At 38.4% G+C, this 17,834-nt stretch overlaps 1 protein-coding gene across 5 annotated transcripts in view; it reads left to right on the top strand.

Moving 5' to 3' along the window:
• The window catches only part of PCLO (piccolo presynaptic cytomatrix protein), a 266,980-nt gene that overhangs the window by 212,077 nt on the left and 37,069 nt on the right, over nt 1-17,834 (top strand). For 2 of the 5 annotated variants that reach the window (XM_083183078.1, XM_083183077.1), the window contains 7 exons: nt 1,064-1,090; nt 3,749-3,842; nt 6,067-6,138; nt 7,142-7,322; nt 10,035-10,229; nt 12,278-12,349; nt 14,335-14,470. In XM_083183078.1, coding sequence (XP_083039204.1) covers nt 1,064-1,090; nt 3,749-3,842; nt 6,067-6,138; nt 7,142-7,322; nt 10,035-10,229; nt 12,278-12,349; nt 14,335-14,470 — 777 coding nt within the window. Of the gene's footprint in view, nt 1-1,063; nt 1,091-3,748; nt 3,843-6,066; nt 6,139-7,141; nt 7,323-10,034; nt 12,350-14,334; nt 14,471-17,834 lie in introns of those variants that run through there. The other 3 variants (XM_083183080.1, XM_083183079.1, XM_083183081.1) reach the window with 2 other exon arrangements.

Below are 17,834 nucleotides of genomic sequence, written 5' to 3'. Positions count from 1 at the left end.
TCCCTTTGATTACTGTGTCCTCTTCTGTCTGCCTTTCTTGTTTATATAAAAACTAGCTAAACACCAAATTATAAGGAATTTAGCATTTTTATGGCATTTTTATTTACTCAAAACTAAACATCCACTGAGTTACGAAAAAATATACAGTATATAAAAATAAGAATTCACCAATAAACAAAAATGGAAAACAAACAGTGGTGGGTGCTGCCCATAGGCTGCAGCACCAACCACACATTGCATGGGGGAGGCTGTTTACCACATTTAAACATGCATGAATTGTTATACAGTATGTAATATATGTGCTGGATGCCTTACACAGGGGATCAGCATTGCTGTGCATTTCAGTCAGGGGGCGGGCTTATAGAGATAGGAGAAGTGCTAAAATTGTTAGTGCTGTGCCACCACTGCACCCCAGTAGAAGTGACTGTGTGGTGGCACAGCACTAACAATCTACCTCGGTGAAGCACATTAATTATATACAACAGTACATGTATGTTTGTATGTGTTAACCAACCCGGCGCAGCAGCCACCGCTGAAAGCAAGCGCCCTTACTACTGTACATGTGTTTGCTGTTGCCTCAGACATTGATATATGCTTATGTTAAACTTTACTTCTGATGCATTCCTACGAAATAAGCTGGTGTTGAAAATGAGTGAAATTTTGTTCCAATCATACTGTACAATCTTCTAAATATTTATTTGCTCTTCCATTCTGCACTGTACAGTGACAGTATTTGTGCATTTAGGTTTTGTAGAATACAGTATATAGTCTATGAATAGATTTGATTATATCACTCTGTTGTGACGGTTAGGTTACTGGTGTAGAAACTCGGAACAATCGTGCAAAATCTCCTGGCCTTACATGAACCCAGGCACATTCTTTTCAGAGTAGTTCTTATTATTGTACTCTTCAGTATCTGCACGCCATTCCAGCACTGAAGATAATAATGTGTTTCTGTGTATGTTTTATGTCTTTCATGTGTATCTTCTGTTTATCTCTGTTTGCTTCCTCTGCTTTCTCATCTATCTGTAATGCACTGTGTCTCATCACTGGGTCCTTGCAGTCAAGTCATGGTTGTCCAGAACGCCAGGTAGAGTTTTCATTTTATTTTTATTTCATAACCTGAATTTGTTTTGGATGACTTCACATATTTAGAAGAGCCAATACTTAGCAAATGTGTTGATATTCAATATTATTAATATTTTAATTAATTTCAGTATTGAATCAATTCATTCCAAGGCAGATTTAATAATGAGTGTTGTTTGTGAAAGGAATGCACTACCACTAAATACTCCATATCAATATGGCACCATTAGATTCTATAGAATATAATAAGCATGACTGACCTAAATCATTTTAAAGTTTTGGAAAATCAGAAAGTGTTGCGCAAGGAGCAGTTGTACAAAAGCACAACGGGAATTGGTGTGAAAAAAAACTGCAGCGGTGGAATCATAGCACTTCGTATAACTTTATATACAGACTCAGTCGCACACAGGTGAACAAATGCTGCATATCAAATGAATCAGTATCACAAAGGGGGGGGGGAACAATCAGAATCTACTTATTTATTTAGCACCTTCTAGAAGATTAGAGATAGTATCTGAATGGAAGCCCATTGCAACACCCCATGTAAAAAAGAGCTCCCATCTTAGTAAATGTTCCCCAAAGTGTCCACTGATGCACTGTGGATCAAAAAAGAAAATCAGTCGCACTGGACATGTTGCGCCAAGAAGCGCTGTTTGGTGCGACTGCGGCAACAGTGTATGAGGACACGTCTGTATTTCTACAAATATACAGTATGCTTGTTTTTCACATACTTTCCTTCTCAATACAGTGCTTGTTTTCATTATTTTATAGGCAGTTATACCATATCTCTCCTACCTTTCAGCTTCAGGTCAACCAACACTGGCTCTTATCTCCAAACTTCCCCATAAACAAAGCCTCTCCCAGAGTTATTATTTTCACTAATATACATTTTAATGAGTTCTAGGGAATGTTTTATTTATTTTAATGAAAGGTACAAATGAATACAAATGAGTTCAGGAATACAGTTCATTAGATATGGCTCATTAACTTTCTCTTACAGCAGCAATTATGCTTGTACTGTATGCATTTTAATCCACAATGTGTGTGTATTTGTGTCAGAAATGACCGGGATGTCCAGACATACACAATTGAATTCTGGGAAAAAAATTTATGATGCTACTGGAGCCAGCAGCTTGGAGCGGATGGAGTCAAAATCCCGGCGGTCGGAATCCCGGCGGTCGAAATACCGACGCAGGAATCCTGACCGCCGCAATGCCGGCAATTTCTCCCTCTATGGGTGTCCATGACACCCATAGAGGGTGAATAAAATAGTGTGCCGAGCGCAGCGAGCCCGCAAGGGGGGGGGGGCGATCCACAGCCCCCCTTGTTTGTATTTTGGCGGTCGGGATTCCGGCGTCGGTATTTCAACCACAGGGATTCCGACCACCGGGATTCCGTACTGAATCCGTATGGAGACCGAAGGTTAAACAGGGCTGAGCAGAAACTGAATAGCAAATTATCTGTCTGCATCACAGCCTAAGGAATGTACAATTGTAGTTATAGCCAGGATTATATGTGCCTCCACTTTGTCATGACATGATACGCGCCTTGACTATATGAAAAGAAAACTAGAGCAAATTCCTTCCTATAACATGGCAGCAAATACATTTATTATTTTTTATTAGATAAATAATATTTTGTGTAAACTGGATATCATTGCACATTTTATGTAATTTAAAAAGATACCAACTGAATACAATGTTTATAATATACCAGAAAATCTCCTAAAACATGGGATAATTTGGGAGGGGCAAGGTCATAAGTTTTCTTTAGTACAAAAAAAAAAATCCTGCTAGAGAAAATGGTGTGTCAGACTATTTCATTGCAACTCAGAGCAGAGTTTTAAACAATGTAGGTCATGCACAGTGACTCATTCTACATGCACAAGGAAGATCTACAGCAGATTTGATGAAGCAAAAGAAATCATTTTGCACCTAGGAAGTCCTCAACTGCAATAGTGCGGTGTACTGTAGGCCATAATTCAGTTTGTGCAAAACAGTCCAGAAAAATCTTTGCGCTTATAAGCAGTTATGTTAGTAAGGAGCCAATTGATTATCTGGTATCATCTAGAATAGGGAATGTTTTTTTTTTACATTAATCCTTAAGGACTGGCACAGTTTACAAGACTGTTTATTGCAATGTTTGACAGACCATCTGGCAGTGTGTATTAGGGAGAATATAAATGTCTCCTTAAAGTGCTGTCCCCAGAGGCAGAACGGCCATTACTAAAGAAGAATGGTAATGGAAGCCTATATTATCCTCTGAGCTTCTGAGCTTATGCAGGGGCAGGCACAATGCAGCCCTGTTCTGGCAGCCAGATGTGGGGTGGAGTTGAGGTGGTTGACCGGCTTCACATACTGTAGCTTCCAGAAATGTTACTATGGGACTTATCAGTATAGCGTACTTACTGTTCCCATGACATTAAGTCTTCCTTACTCATTGATAGCAAATTGAATATTTTTCTGTAATACACATTTAAATGTGCGTTTCACATGAGTTAAATACACAGCTAAACTCTGCCTGAGCTTTGGTATTACATAGTACAAAACATACAAAGTAGCATACAGAGAAAAAATGTGTGCATACAATATTCTTGTTTATTATAAATGTGCATTCATGTATTTAATCTTAATCATCATAATGTTTCTGATTTCTGACTTAGTGCTGAATATAAACGAAGAACAAAATATGTACAAAAAAGTTTAAACCCAGAATGGAATCAGACGGTGATTTACAAGAATATATCCATGGAGCAGGTTTGTGGATATTGACCCTGCATAGAATAGGAAGATTTGTTACTATAAGGGTTAATAATGTGACTATGAAAAGCTAGGTGCATGCGTAGATCTATGATTTGGATACATTTGCTTTATGTAGTTCTGCCATTTAAGTGAACTATTATAAATGTCTGTTGGTTATGGTATAAAGGGTCGACAGTGAGTAGGTTGACACCAACTGGTCAACATGTACAAGGTTAATATATATATATGTGTGTGTATATATATATATATATATATATATATATATATATAGCAAAATGGGGGTACCCTTTCTGCGCTCGAGAAAGTGGGAGCAGCACCTCTGGGGGGTCCTCTGTTAGACAAGACCCAGAATAGAAATGGGAAAAAGGGGAGTTTTCCAGAGGGCGCTAGCCAATAACAATCAGGTACAGATCGTTTTTTACCGTTTAATATAAAAATGGAAAAAAAACCTTATTGTGGTATCACAAATACATCTAATATACACAAACAAATAAAACTGCTTAATACAGGAAAAGGCACATATGCTTGTACAGGTTCTCATGAATATTGTGATTGTATTTCTACTGAATCGAACAATATTCATGAGAACCTGTACAAGCATATGTGCCTTTTCCTGTATTAAGCAGTTTTATTTGTATGTGTATATTAGATGTATTTGTGATACCCCAATAAGGGTTTTTTTCCATTTTTATATTAAACGGTAAAAACCGATCTGTACCTGATTGTTATTGGCTAGCGCCCTCTGGAAAACTCCCCTTTTTCCCATATATATATATATATTATAAGGAGCAAAAGGTATACATGGAATTGGTCTTTACACAAAGAGGAGTTTTCCAAAAAATGTTGGCGTCAGTTTGTAGATTTCATCACATGGACCCCTCATTAGTGTACCACATCCCCTCTCATGGCTGGCTTTGGTCACCATGCTTTGAGATACTGTATGTGGATGGTAAAGTTTAGAAAAGTTCAAAAAAAGAAAATAATTCTCCAAAAATGTTCATGTGTCAACCATTGACATGTTGAGCATTTGCTTGTGTTTCGACATTTTGCCTATGTCGACACTGTGCGTGTCAGTAGTACTGACCGGATACCATATCTGTCATACTAGGAAAAACTAGCTACAAATTTCATTTTTTCAAAGCAGGTAGAAAAACATTACCTTTATTGTTATCTACTTACTTTATCTTCATTACTAATATATATATATGTATGTGTGATACTGCTTAAATATGTTGTCTTGTGTTAAGGTGTTGTTCATTTGTGGTAAGTATCTTTCCTAACATTATACTTTCTATAGACCAATATGAATAGGGGGAGTGATGGCTTACTTGTGTATATTCACATAGCCAATAAACTACATGCCATGAACACTTGAGTCTCCCTGCCCCCACCACTTTCTCCTGGGAGTGATACAATACTGTGCATGTGGACAACTTGTTTAAACAGGTTGCTCCCGTTGTAGCGGTCTGGCTTATGTCATACTATACAGTCCCATTTTTTCGATGTTTGTGTGTCTAGCATTTCTGGAAATACTTTTCAACAACAAAATGACTATGTTGACTTGAATTAATGAAGCAATTAATAGGAGGTATTGTAGGAAAGCAAAAAAAAAATCTTTCCTTGTTTTCAGATATTTTATAAACTGTCCAGCTATAAATGTAAAGATTATATACTTTAATAATGTCTCAATAAATGTGTTTCTAATCCTCTTATTATTAAGATTTCATGGTGAATGTATAATAAAATGTGTTGTAGTTTGATTAGTTAAGTAAATAATAGAAACTTCATGGTTGGCTTACATCCTAATAATAGTAATATGATTTGAACAGTTGAAGATAAAATGTAAATGTACAACGTAAAGGAAAAATAATTAAATTATAAAACTACATGTATTCATGAAAAAAATTAAATAGACAAAATAAGTTTAAAGTTACTATAAACAGGCTATAATCTTTATAATAGAATAAATAAAGATAGATAGATAGATAGATAGATAGATAGATAAATAGCTAGGTAAGTAAACAGATAGATCATTTTAAATCAGTGTCCACTTAGTCATTTGACTTGCAAATTAAAGTGATCTTACAAGTGTAGAAAATAAACCTCCGTCTTTTAATCTCTAAATACTAAAGGTTATTGATGTATCATAATTTGCATATGAACTTGATATAATGTTTAGGACAATGTGAAAAATTCTGTTTTGTTAATTCCATTGCAGCTGAAAAAGAAAACGTTAGAAGTCACTGTATGGGACTATGATAGATTCTCTTCAAATGACTTCCTTGGTGAGGTAAGGCCCTGAGCAAGACAAGCTTACCACAAAATAACAATAGACAAAAGTTTAGAAATCTTATTTTTTCAATAAATTATAGCGGATGTGTAGTATATGTAACACTAGGGACTAATAATAACAGTGCTTTGTGCGCAAAAAGTATGTAATCAGTAATTAGTTACAATCACGTTCAAACTGTCAAGTGTAGTTTAAGAAGTTTACATAAGCTGAAAATACTGTAGCAAAATGTTGCTAAATAAATTAAAAATGGCAAAATGTAACAGTGTTCAGAAGATTCCATGCAGATCTGGAAAATATTAAATTACTCTGGCTCTTTACGAGAACATTGTACATTGTCTTAAGGCTCTTATAGAATAGGCAAACTTGTTCTATGGACAAGTCAGACCCGACTTCCTTTGAGTTTCCCCAGTAGCTCTCCGGGATGGCATACATACGATTCAGCGCTTGATTATTTTACATGTGAAAATTGCATGTGATGTATTGCATGTAAAGTACATTAAAATGAATTGGCGACTGCTGATTAATTTGAATAGGAGTTTTGAAATCTCCTGGCAGCAGATTTTTTACCATGTTCTGAAAAACACACCCTGGTGTGTGCAAATGTATACAGTATGTGTCCACACCCATAATGTACTTGGTTTGCACACCCTTTCCCACCCTATTCCGCATCTCTAGCTGTACGTAGCGGCATGTAAAGTATAGAAGCACATATTTTATGCAGAACAAAGCCATATTTTTCCAAGTGTACATGAGCATACTTATGGTAAAATGAAAATCTTTTTTCTGACCACAGGCACTTGATAACTTGAAATTAGTTAAAAAAAGATTTGCTGTCCGTTCCACTGATCACTATTTGTGACGCATTTTTAAAGAACATTAATATTTATATATATATTACAATAAATTTGATTTAAAGCACATTTCTATTTACTAGAATAATGATAATAATGAACTATTTTTTTATCGGTTTCATATTGATCAGAAATATTTCTGCTCTCAGGTATTAATAGATCTATCGAATGCCTCTTATCTTGACAACATGCCAAGATGGTACCCTTTGAAGGAACAGAGTGAAAGTATTGACCATGCAAAGCCTCATTCCACTCAAAGCAGCCAGCAAGTACCAAAGCCATCAGTCATTAAAAGCAGAAGCCATGGAATCTTCCCAGATCCATCTAAAGGTAGTCATTTCTACTATAATTAATATTTGAACAAACTCAAAGGAATCATTTTATTCTATAAATCAGTATTCCTGGGTGGTGACTACTGCCAGGGTTGCTGATAAATCCCTATAAAACCCAATATCAATAATAACAGATGAGATAATGTACAGGGATGCTGGATGACTGCCCAACAGTCAGTAATTCAGACAGTCATTACACCTACGGCGGAATTCCGACTGTTAAAACTCCAACAGTCGGGATCCCGACTGAAAGGGGCTATTCTCCCTCATGGGGGTCCATGAACCCAATTGATGGTGTTTTTATTTTGTGCATGCATCCCGATTGTTAGCACTCAGAGATACAGAACAGAATTGGTCATGGGGAAAATGTAACAGCGTCTGCGATTTGTAAACTGTGCGAGTTTAGTACATTTTGGTACATGAGAACATGCAAACACACATTTCTGGCCTCCTGCCACTCACACAGTTCAAACTCAGATCCTAGGAAATCGTACTGTATGTACAAAAACATACTCAATGTAAAAAATGACAAAACTAACCAATATATACTGTAGACAAGCTTTTTATAGGCGAGTTTGACAGAAGCATGCACAGATCAGTGAGATATGTGCATGCTTCTGTCTGTGAAAGCGAAGAAGTAGTTCAAAAGTTTATGAAAATACACTGATGTGCGGCATTGCACCCTAAATGATAAGTAGCCCCAGGCTCATTGAGTCTCTCTTAGTTCCAAAAATAAAGTTGAAAAACACATGGAGATGCCCCCTATTTTTTAAAGGGTACTTATTTCCTAGCACGGCACCCACGATTTTGATCGCAGTGCATCTTATGCAATCGCATGCAATATAGCGGCATGGGATGCGATTTTTAATTGTACAAGCACCCTAATGGGTGCTTACAATGTTAAATGCACCCCCATTGTCAACGCCACCCCCACTATCAACGCCAACCCGAAGCATGGCGAGCGCAGCGGTACGCGTCCACTGACCTTTTCATACCCCCACTATCCACGTCGGCGTGGAGTTGAATTTAGATAGTGTGGCGAGCCACCGAGCCCGAAGCATGGCGAGCCCAGCGAGGGGACACTGATTACTTTACATGTATTCCGCATGCGCTCGCCACGCTTTGGGCTCGGATTCCGCGTCCCCTCGCTGCACTCGCCATGCTTCAGGCTCGGTGGCTCGCTGCGCTCGCCACACTATCTAAAGCCAACTCCACGCCAACGTGGATAGTGGGGGTATGAAAAGGTCGGAGGATGTGTACGTGTTGGCGTTGATAGTGGGCGTGTCGTTGACAATGGGGGTGCATTTAACATTGTAAGCACCCAGCAGGGTGCTTGGGGTGCTTGTACAATTAAAAATCGCATTGCATGCCATTTGCTGGCATGCGATGCTATGGGGTATTTAATTGTACAAGTACTCCTGTTCATTTAACATGAATATTTCATCGCATCGCATACCACTAAATATGCTATGCGATGGGCGCCATGCTAGGAAACAAGTACCTTTTAAAGCTGCCAGGGTGTAATGAAACAGTTTAGGGACATGCTTATATTGGTCCCAAAGGCTACAGCATTACCCCCCCCCCCCCCCCCCCCCCAAAAAAAAAAAAAAAACTAGTCAGCCCTTGCTGGGGTACCCTCCAGGCACCCAAGATCAGGGCTGTAGCCCAGGCAATCTCCAAGTTGATAGCAATTACATGGTTAAAGTAAGATTTAATATCGCCTTTTACATTTTCTAAGATGCAGTAGAGAATAGAGCGAATCTGATTATTACAGCATCACCTCTTTTAATTTTTAGAGGCTTAAGTAAATTTACCCATGTTTTGAAAACGGGTACTGAATGACTCACCGACAGTTGGAATTCTGACTGATATTTCTCTGACATCCCAATCTCGACTTACATGAGCTATTTTCCCTCATGGGGGTCTATGACCCCCACAGAGGGAAAATAAAATAAGTGGCGAGCCCAGCTCGCCACCGAGAGCGCATCGTGGCGAGCACGCTTGGGGCTTCAATGTGCTTTTCCCCCAGTCGGGCTCCTGACAGTCGGGATTCCAATGTTGGAGAATCAATGTCAGAATCCACACTGTCAGTAAGTTATACTATACCCTTGAAAACTGATTGTAGTTGGCCATCAGTTTCTAAGCCCCATGCCACCACAGACCTCCCCAAAATCCCATGCATTCTCGGCTGGTTTCCAGCAGTTTGGACCATAGTAATCCTGGATAATAAACTGCTGGAAAACAGCTTCTTAGTAAATATACCAATTGGTGTGTCCTTTTAAATTGCAAATGTGTATAATAATTAATCAGCAATAATCAATCTATTCCAACTTTCCAAAACGTAAGCATTGTTGCTAATGGAGGATGGAACAGTGATCGTTCCGTCCTTCATTAACACTGTATCAGTATGCACTGGCAATCCCCGCTGCCAGGAATTTATTCCAATGTCAGAACGGATCCCCATCCCTCTAGTATGTACCCAGTTTTAGGTAGCAAAGGAAGTCACAGCACTATCATCATATTTTTTTTTTTACCTGTGATATAATAGATGTATTACTTGTTTAAAACCAAAGGTATACATTGAAATAACTTTTTTTTGTTTTATTACCTTATTTATATAAGAAAATATTCTTGAAATAAAAAACAACATGCATGTACATACAGAAAACAAGATGTAAACATAACAAAAAAATTATGTTATTTTCTATAGATATGCAGGTTCCCACTATAGAGAAATCTCATAGCAGTCCTGGTAGCTCAAAGTCATCTTCTGAGGGACACCTTCGCTCACATGGACCATCCCGTAGCCAAAGCAAAAGCAGTGTCACTCAGACGCATCTAGAAGATGCTGGAGCAGCCATCGCTGCTGCCGAAGCAGCTGTCCAACAGCTTCGTCTTCAACCAAGTAAAAGACGCAAATAAATTCCTCAGCATGGCAGCTTAATGTTCATCTGTTGCCTTTTTCTTGCTGTTTTCCCTTGTTGACCATTATTTGTTGTCACTACTTGTTCACCTTGTTAAATGTCCTTTTATTGTGAAAATTTTGTCCACATCTATTATATGTTACCCAATTTTTGTTTACTGAAACCTAACGAAACTGGCTGTTTCCTCATTGGTTCATTTTACCATCAAAGTGTCTTCATCTTGTAAAATGTCTGATATGCCCCATAATGGTAATTAATTGTACAACTCCTGCAGGAGTTATTTCTCAGTGTCATTTTTTCTTCTTAATTTAATCATAAATTTAGCAGAAATATTTATGTTTATTTTTTATACATATGTAATTATTCAACTTCATCTACATTTAAAAATATTGTTTATTTATTTAAAAACCATTGTGTATTGGTCATTGCAGAGAAATCATTGACATTTTTAGGTCAATAAATGTGTAACGACTAGCTCAGGCTAATCATAACACACCATCATAAAGACCATGTTTTCATATCATTGTGAGTGATTGTTTAATATCACTGCACGCTCAACCACTAATTCTAACTATATTAAAATATTAAAGTGTATTTTTTTGGGATTGTAGAATTAATGCAGAGTCTCAATTGTTTTTTCTAGAAATATTTAATATGATTTATCTTATGCATATTGCAAAAAATACATGTAGCCATACACACATACAACTATTTGCATGAAGCATTTTGCAAATACCTGTAAAAATATTGCACATACTGTATCAGTGTAGTGGTACACTTGTAGACCACACTCTGAAAGTACACATAGCTACCTGTTCCTAGTGGATATCTGTATTTGAGAGATAATGTACATTGTAAATGAATAAGCCGATTCCATGTACAGATTTATATAGTACAATAAATAAGTACTTAACTTTTTATTAAAGAGTAGAAATGATACATATAATTTAAATACTGTAAATGTAAAATTCTAATTGATCTACAAAGTAAATTAGAATCTAAAAAAGGCTATGGGTAGAAAATATTGAATTACCCCCCTAACTAGTCTGTTCTAGCCCTCTTATATGCATAATATGGGTGTAGCTAATTTACATAATTGGCACTAAGGAAAGTCTAAATGATCCCTTAAATGATATTATTTCTGTGAAATTGTGCAAATTTGCCTTTTCTGCAATGTTTATAGGATGAGATACACAGCTGGATTATCCAAGCTATACAGTTTAAAAAAATTGTTATTTGAAGAAATAAAGAAACCTATAAAATAATATTTGTACCGTTAGTAAGGCCTGCCGAGTGTAGACAAAATATGTTGCTTAAATACCGCAATTGACATTTTTAGGAAATACTAAAATGTATATTATTTAACATTACATTGCATGTGTATTAGATATATGCTTATGTCTGTATTGTTCCATTTTATTAGAAAGAAATATATATAGCACAATGATATTATGGTTTAACGTGTTAAATCTTTCATTTGGCACATTCGGTGTACATAATAACAGTTGTTATAACACCCTAAGGTATGTAGATGTCTATGCATATAAAATAACAGAGCTTACTAGACGATGCTACTGTAAACTGTATTGAATGCACATATTATTCGCTGTCCCAGCCTACACCTAGAGCTTATCACTGGAGAAAGTGCAAACTTTCTAAAATACTGTGTTTGTCACAGGAATGTGTTTTTGCATGTGTTCTCACAGGAATAAACCCGTGGTGGGAAAACATTTTTAAACCAATAAAAAGAAACAGCCAGTTTTAAAGCCCCTCAATGCTGTGCATGTGGTGTCTCTTTGGTGTTTAAGAACACTATCTATCTGAATACAGAAACAACACTTCTGTTTGCATGAATAACATTTAAGCTGGTTCCATCTGAGGATGCATAGTATGGGTTTCCATTTCACCCACACTGCCACAGCAGCACATAAAAGCGGTCACTCTAATAATGCAAGGAAACAGCATAGACACAGCATAGAAGGAGTACTCCCAATTCAAAGAACTCAGTCTGACAATCTGCCTTCACCAGCAAATGACAGCAAAGACCAAAGCCAGCTTGCACTCAAGAAGGTGATGTCCGATGGATCCGTCAAGGCTGAAGGTGAGGACAAATTCTTCTACCTGCATTGAATGTTTAATTTATGATAGAATACATGATATCAATGCTTAATAGTTTCATTCATTCCACAGATTATGTATATGTATATATATAGAGAGAGAGAGAGAGAGAGAGAGAGATTTTGGGGGATATTTAATCCCGGCAGTCGTGACCCTGTCCTGTTCACGGTTGGCTCAACTGGTAATCGGCAGGTGGGAGTCAATGTCCCGTCTGCCGAATGCTGAAAAAGGAGGCGTGGCTATGAGATACGGCCGTGGATCCTTGAGCTGCGGCCAGGAGCTAGGCAATCCATGACCGTTCTCGGCAGAACGGGCCTGACTGCTTCTAAAGTCGGGTCTATTCTGTCGAGATCACTGTTCAATGCTATTTGGTAAAACTACAGCAATGAATAGGGCCCCGCCATTATTTCCCCTGTCGGGAATAGCGGCCGGAGATTGAATACCCCCCTAATAATCTGATTTCATTAGACGGGCGAAAGTAATTTGCTGCTAGCTAGATCTTGGTTACTGTACCTTTAAATTCCCTTAGTAACAAATCAATGATTTATTGTACTTAAATTCTACAATCTCAGATGTGTTGAGAAGAACCATTATGCTTTGTACTTTGTTTATATTTATATGTTGAGAGGAAACATTGCAAGGTCATAAAATCTATTTTTTCCAAGTGACCTCATTTGGAGTCAAATCTAAATTTCCTTTATCTAATGTTTTTTGCTTTGATACTTCATATAAGTAAATTTAGCAGTGCCTTGCAAGTCACTTTGTGATGTTAGCATTTTTCAACTTCAAATGACATTGGTTCTTGGAGTCTCACTCCTTCCTGTCAAGGCATTAGTGTTTTATTGATTTTGGCCTCTTGGGCTAGCTGTATATGCTGGAGGGTACCTGAAGCTTGATGGTTTATAATACTGTTCATTACGCAAGTTACTAATAGCATCAGAAGACTGATGGAGTGGAATGGGTAGGACATATACTGTAAAAGGTGCAGGATAGCAAGATAGTTGTGGCTGTAGCATTATGTGGGACATCGTTAAGTAGGCAATGGAACCAGGAGCCAGGAATAACAAATGAAACAGACTGCAAGAAACACTGGAATGGAGCAAGCTGAAGCATGACTGAAGTAGGCTTCAAGAATACACTGGAACTGGGTGTTGAAAGCAAAACTGAAGCAGACTGCAGGAAACACTGGAACTGGGTGCTGGTGCACTAATGAATAGGCTGCAGTAATATATGCTGTGAAGCAATACTCAAGCAAGTTTGTTGAATTACACTGATGCGAGAAATTGTAAACCAATTACTGAAGCAGGTGAAACACACTGAGGCAGAATACTCTAAATGACAACTAAAGCATGTACTGAACCTTAAGTGAGTTGAGTGTATTGATCTTCTGATGGAGATGTTGTACTGGCCATGTGCCAGGTTCTGATTTAGGCAGAATCAGAACCTGCTTGGCATAGTGAGTCAGGTGATCCAGTCTAGGATAATAATATTGCTGCTTCAAACTGGCCAGACACCACTGAGACTGTGATGCCACTGACTGGAGTTAGAATAATGGAGCAATAATACTTTGTTACTGGTGGTAGAGGCGAAGGGATGACTGTGTTCTGTAAATAATTATCAGAGCTGATGATGTTGAGCTGAGCAAAAGGAAGGAATGATTAGGGATGTGAGATGTGTGCTGCATTCAAATTATATATTCAGTTTTTCTTAGTATGAAATTGTTTGCAGACCAATGAGAAAGTAGAGAAAATAATATTAGAAACTATTTATGAACTGTAAATAAAACATTTAACATGTTGATGCTGAACTCTTTTTATTGTTTTACTTAAACGCAATATTGGTATATTTTGCCGATCATATTGTTTTGTATTGCTAAAAAAATCCTTAAAGATATTTAGCAATTTTTATATTTTATTTGCTTAATACCAAGAAAACACATCCTAAAAAATACTAACTCTCTTCATGCAGCAAGATCAACAACTAACAAGACTGAATCTACGACGTCAACGACTTCATCAGTTAGTAGTTTTGGCAGTGGGTACAGCATGGACAGTGAAGGGAGTGGCACACAGGGAGATAACAATCCTTTTCAAGTTCCAAGAATGTAAGTTGCTTTTTTTTTTCAGAATTTTGAAGTAAATCTCCTTCCCGCCACTTATATCTCGCCTACAGAGATACCATGCCTTACGGTCATTGTATCTGTCATGTTTAACTGTGTAATGATTTCTGCATGGTTATCTTACCCAAATACGGAATGAGGAAATAATTACATACGCCTGCAAAAATACTGACTGGAGCAAACCTCAGTTGTCTTGTATAAGAGCTATTGCCTACTTAAACCTCTTTAAACAAATTAAACATATCTATCACTGTAACACAACCATTAATATCACTGCTGAATTCAGTCTACAGTATATGAGTAGTACATAGCTTCAAATTGAAACCCCAATATACTGGCTGGTAATGTGCTCTGATGTCCCTACCCCTGACATATTGTCTCTCAAAGGACCAGATGTATCAAGCTTTAAAAAGTGATAAAATGGAGAGTGATAAACAACCAGCCATTTAGCTCCTACCTGCCATGTTACAGGCTGGGTTTGAAAATTGACAGGTAGGAGCTGATTGGCTGGTTGTTTATCACTCACCATGTTACCACTTTGTGAAGCTTGATACCTCTGACCCTCACTGTGGGAAATTACAAAATGTTGCATACAGAATATGTTCCTTATGCACTTGGGAATCCTTAGATTTTTTTTAAAAGTGGGAATAAAAACATCAGCTTTCTACATTTTACTACATGTAATTATAATGTATATAGATTATAAATCTATACTAAAAACAATGATTATATAATGAAAGCCTAACGTTGCTCCAGCGGCCAATAGAAGACACCCGAGTGAGCTTGGTTCATACACGCGCACACACACACACACACACACACTCCTACACATGTATTTTACACATACACACAAGTCAGTTTAGATGTGTACACACGGTCAGATGTGGAATTCGATTCGATCTGGCATTTCAATTTGCTTTCGATTCGATTTCAACTATATAGTCTTGCCCGGCAAGACATTTTTTCTTTTCAATTTCCACTAAAGGTGATCGCGCATCAGGACCGTATCTGCATCGAGCTAAAACATAGGCTCGATAACTACAGTAGCTTGTAATAAACGACATATTTATCAAATATATTTTCATAATCTTAGTGATCACTTTACAGTATATATCAGTCTTTTTTTGTTAAAAGATATGTTAAATAAATTATATAAAAAAATCTTCACAGGATTTTATTTACTAAAAACATATTAATTCTCTTGTTGGTGATTTTATGCTTTCCCTCCAGCAAATGTTGGGTGCTGTGATCTTCCTGTTATTGGATGATACTATTTTGTTTGCACTTATAGCTTTCTGTCATGTCTTCTGTCACTGCTTTCTGATGCTCAAGTACTTAAATTTTTTGCTAAATGTGTATTTGCATCTTTTACTCTCATATGCGGCTGGCATCGCGGTGAGGTGACGGAGGCCCCCCGCGATACCTGCATCCCTAACACGGCGTCACGCCGGGGACAGCTTGCCTCCTCCTCCCCCCTGCAGCCGGAAGGACGTCCGGCTGCGTCACTAGGGGGAGGAGAGGTTTACCTTCCAGGGTCCAGGAGGACCCTTCAGGAAGGTAAGCCAGAGGGGGGGTCGGCGAGGCGGCGGGTTTGCGTTGGCGGCGGGCGGCGAAAAGAAGCCCATAGGCTTCTATAGGGTATCGCCACCCAAAGGTGGCGATACCCTTCACTGCGGTATCATTTTTGATACATAGGAAAATGCAGTAAAACCGGGGTTTTACCGCATTTTCCATTTGATACATCTCGCCCTTAATGTATATTTATGTTAAATGACATTGGGGGTATTCAATTATTGCGGTGTTTCGCTCTATTCAATGCATGTGGTGATTTTTTTTGACTGGTCAAAAATGCAACACAGTTGGAAACCAGATACATACATTGGTACTTATGTATTATCACAGTGCCCGATTTTTTGATTGGGTCGGAAAAATCACATCGATCGCATCGCATGCGCTGAAATCGCGCATGCGATGCGATCTACACGATTTTTCCATAGGAATCAATGTTAAATGGTTCCAAATGTTCCCTGACACCCCATTTCACATTAGGAGCAATGTTAAATGCCCCCCCATTAGGTGTATGCCCCCTCATTATTAACGCCACCCCACCATCAACGCCAACCCGAAGCGTGGCGAGCGCAGCGAGCCCGCGAGGGGCGGCGTTACGCGTCCTCCAACCTTTTCATACCCCCACTATCCACTATGCCACGCTTCGGGCTCGTATTCCTCATCCCCTCGCGGGGCACGCTGCGCTCGCCACACTATATTTAATCAACTCCACGCTGACGTGGATAGTGGGGGTATGAAAAGGTCGGAGGACGCGTACCGCCGCCCCTCACGGGCTCGCTGCGCTCACCACGCTTCGAGTTGGCGTTGATGGTGGGGTGGCATTAACAATGCGGGGGCATTTGGGCTAATACACCTAATGGGGGGGCCCGGGGGGCATTTAACATTGCCCCTAAAGTGAAACCGGGTGTCAGGGACCATTTGGAACCATTTAACATTGATTCCTATGGGGAAATCGCGTCAATCGCATCTGATTGTATGCCTTAACGTTAAGCCATACAATCAATCCAACCGGGCGCCGTGATAATACATAAGTACCCATACATTTTTTTGAAAATGGAGGAAAAGGCCGCAATTGAATACTGAGAGTGCTTTTTTTCCCGACACAATTAAAAACAAATGAAAAACAATGGGGGTATTCAATTCATGTTAAGTATTATGGTATCTACATTGGTACATGCACAAAGAGTACCCAGAAAGAACCTGACAATCCAGTTTTTTTTCCACTGAAATGGAGACAGCTCTGCCTCCATCGCTACAAGAATTGTGTCATTTTGACCCCATCCCCTCTTTATAAATCCACAAATTGCTGAATTATTAATGATATTGGTAGGGCATATTGAAGCAAAGTGACCAACTCATGCCCCATGTCTTCATGAGCGACCTGCTGCTGCCTCTTCTGCCTGGGCTAATTTACATTGTATACTTTTGTGATGCTCTAGCCTAAAAAAACCAGGTCATAAATACATATAAATAGCTTTCCATTATGTTGAGAGCATGATTGTTCTCAACATAATGGAAATAAAGTAGTAGTATAAATACAGTATACCAGATATAGTAGTATAATACAGTATATCAGAATCCGCTTTATTGGCTAGGTTTACTTGCGTATAATAGGAATTGGATTTGGATTGCTGTGCAACAGCCAGTTGAGTAACAGTTAAACAATGACAGTACACATACATAACACATAGATGTATATGCTAGATGTACCCTGGGTATTATAGATGCAGGGAACATATATTTGCTGAGCTGCACAGCACCTAGGCAGCTATCAGTGGTG

The sequence above is a fragment of the Crinia signifera genome, chromosome 4 (genome assembly GCF_055691185.1).
Source record: "Crinia signifera chromosome 4, ASM5569118v1, whole genome shotgun sequence".
Classification (NCBI taxonomy): domain Eukaryota; kingdom Metazoa; phylum Chordata; class Amphibia; order Anura; family Myobatrachidae; genus Crinia; species Crinia signifera.
The sequence above is the reverse complement of the archived record's forward strand: the minus strand, read 5'-3'. Positions and strand labels throughout refer to the sequence as shown.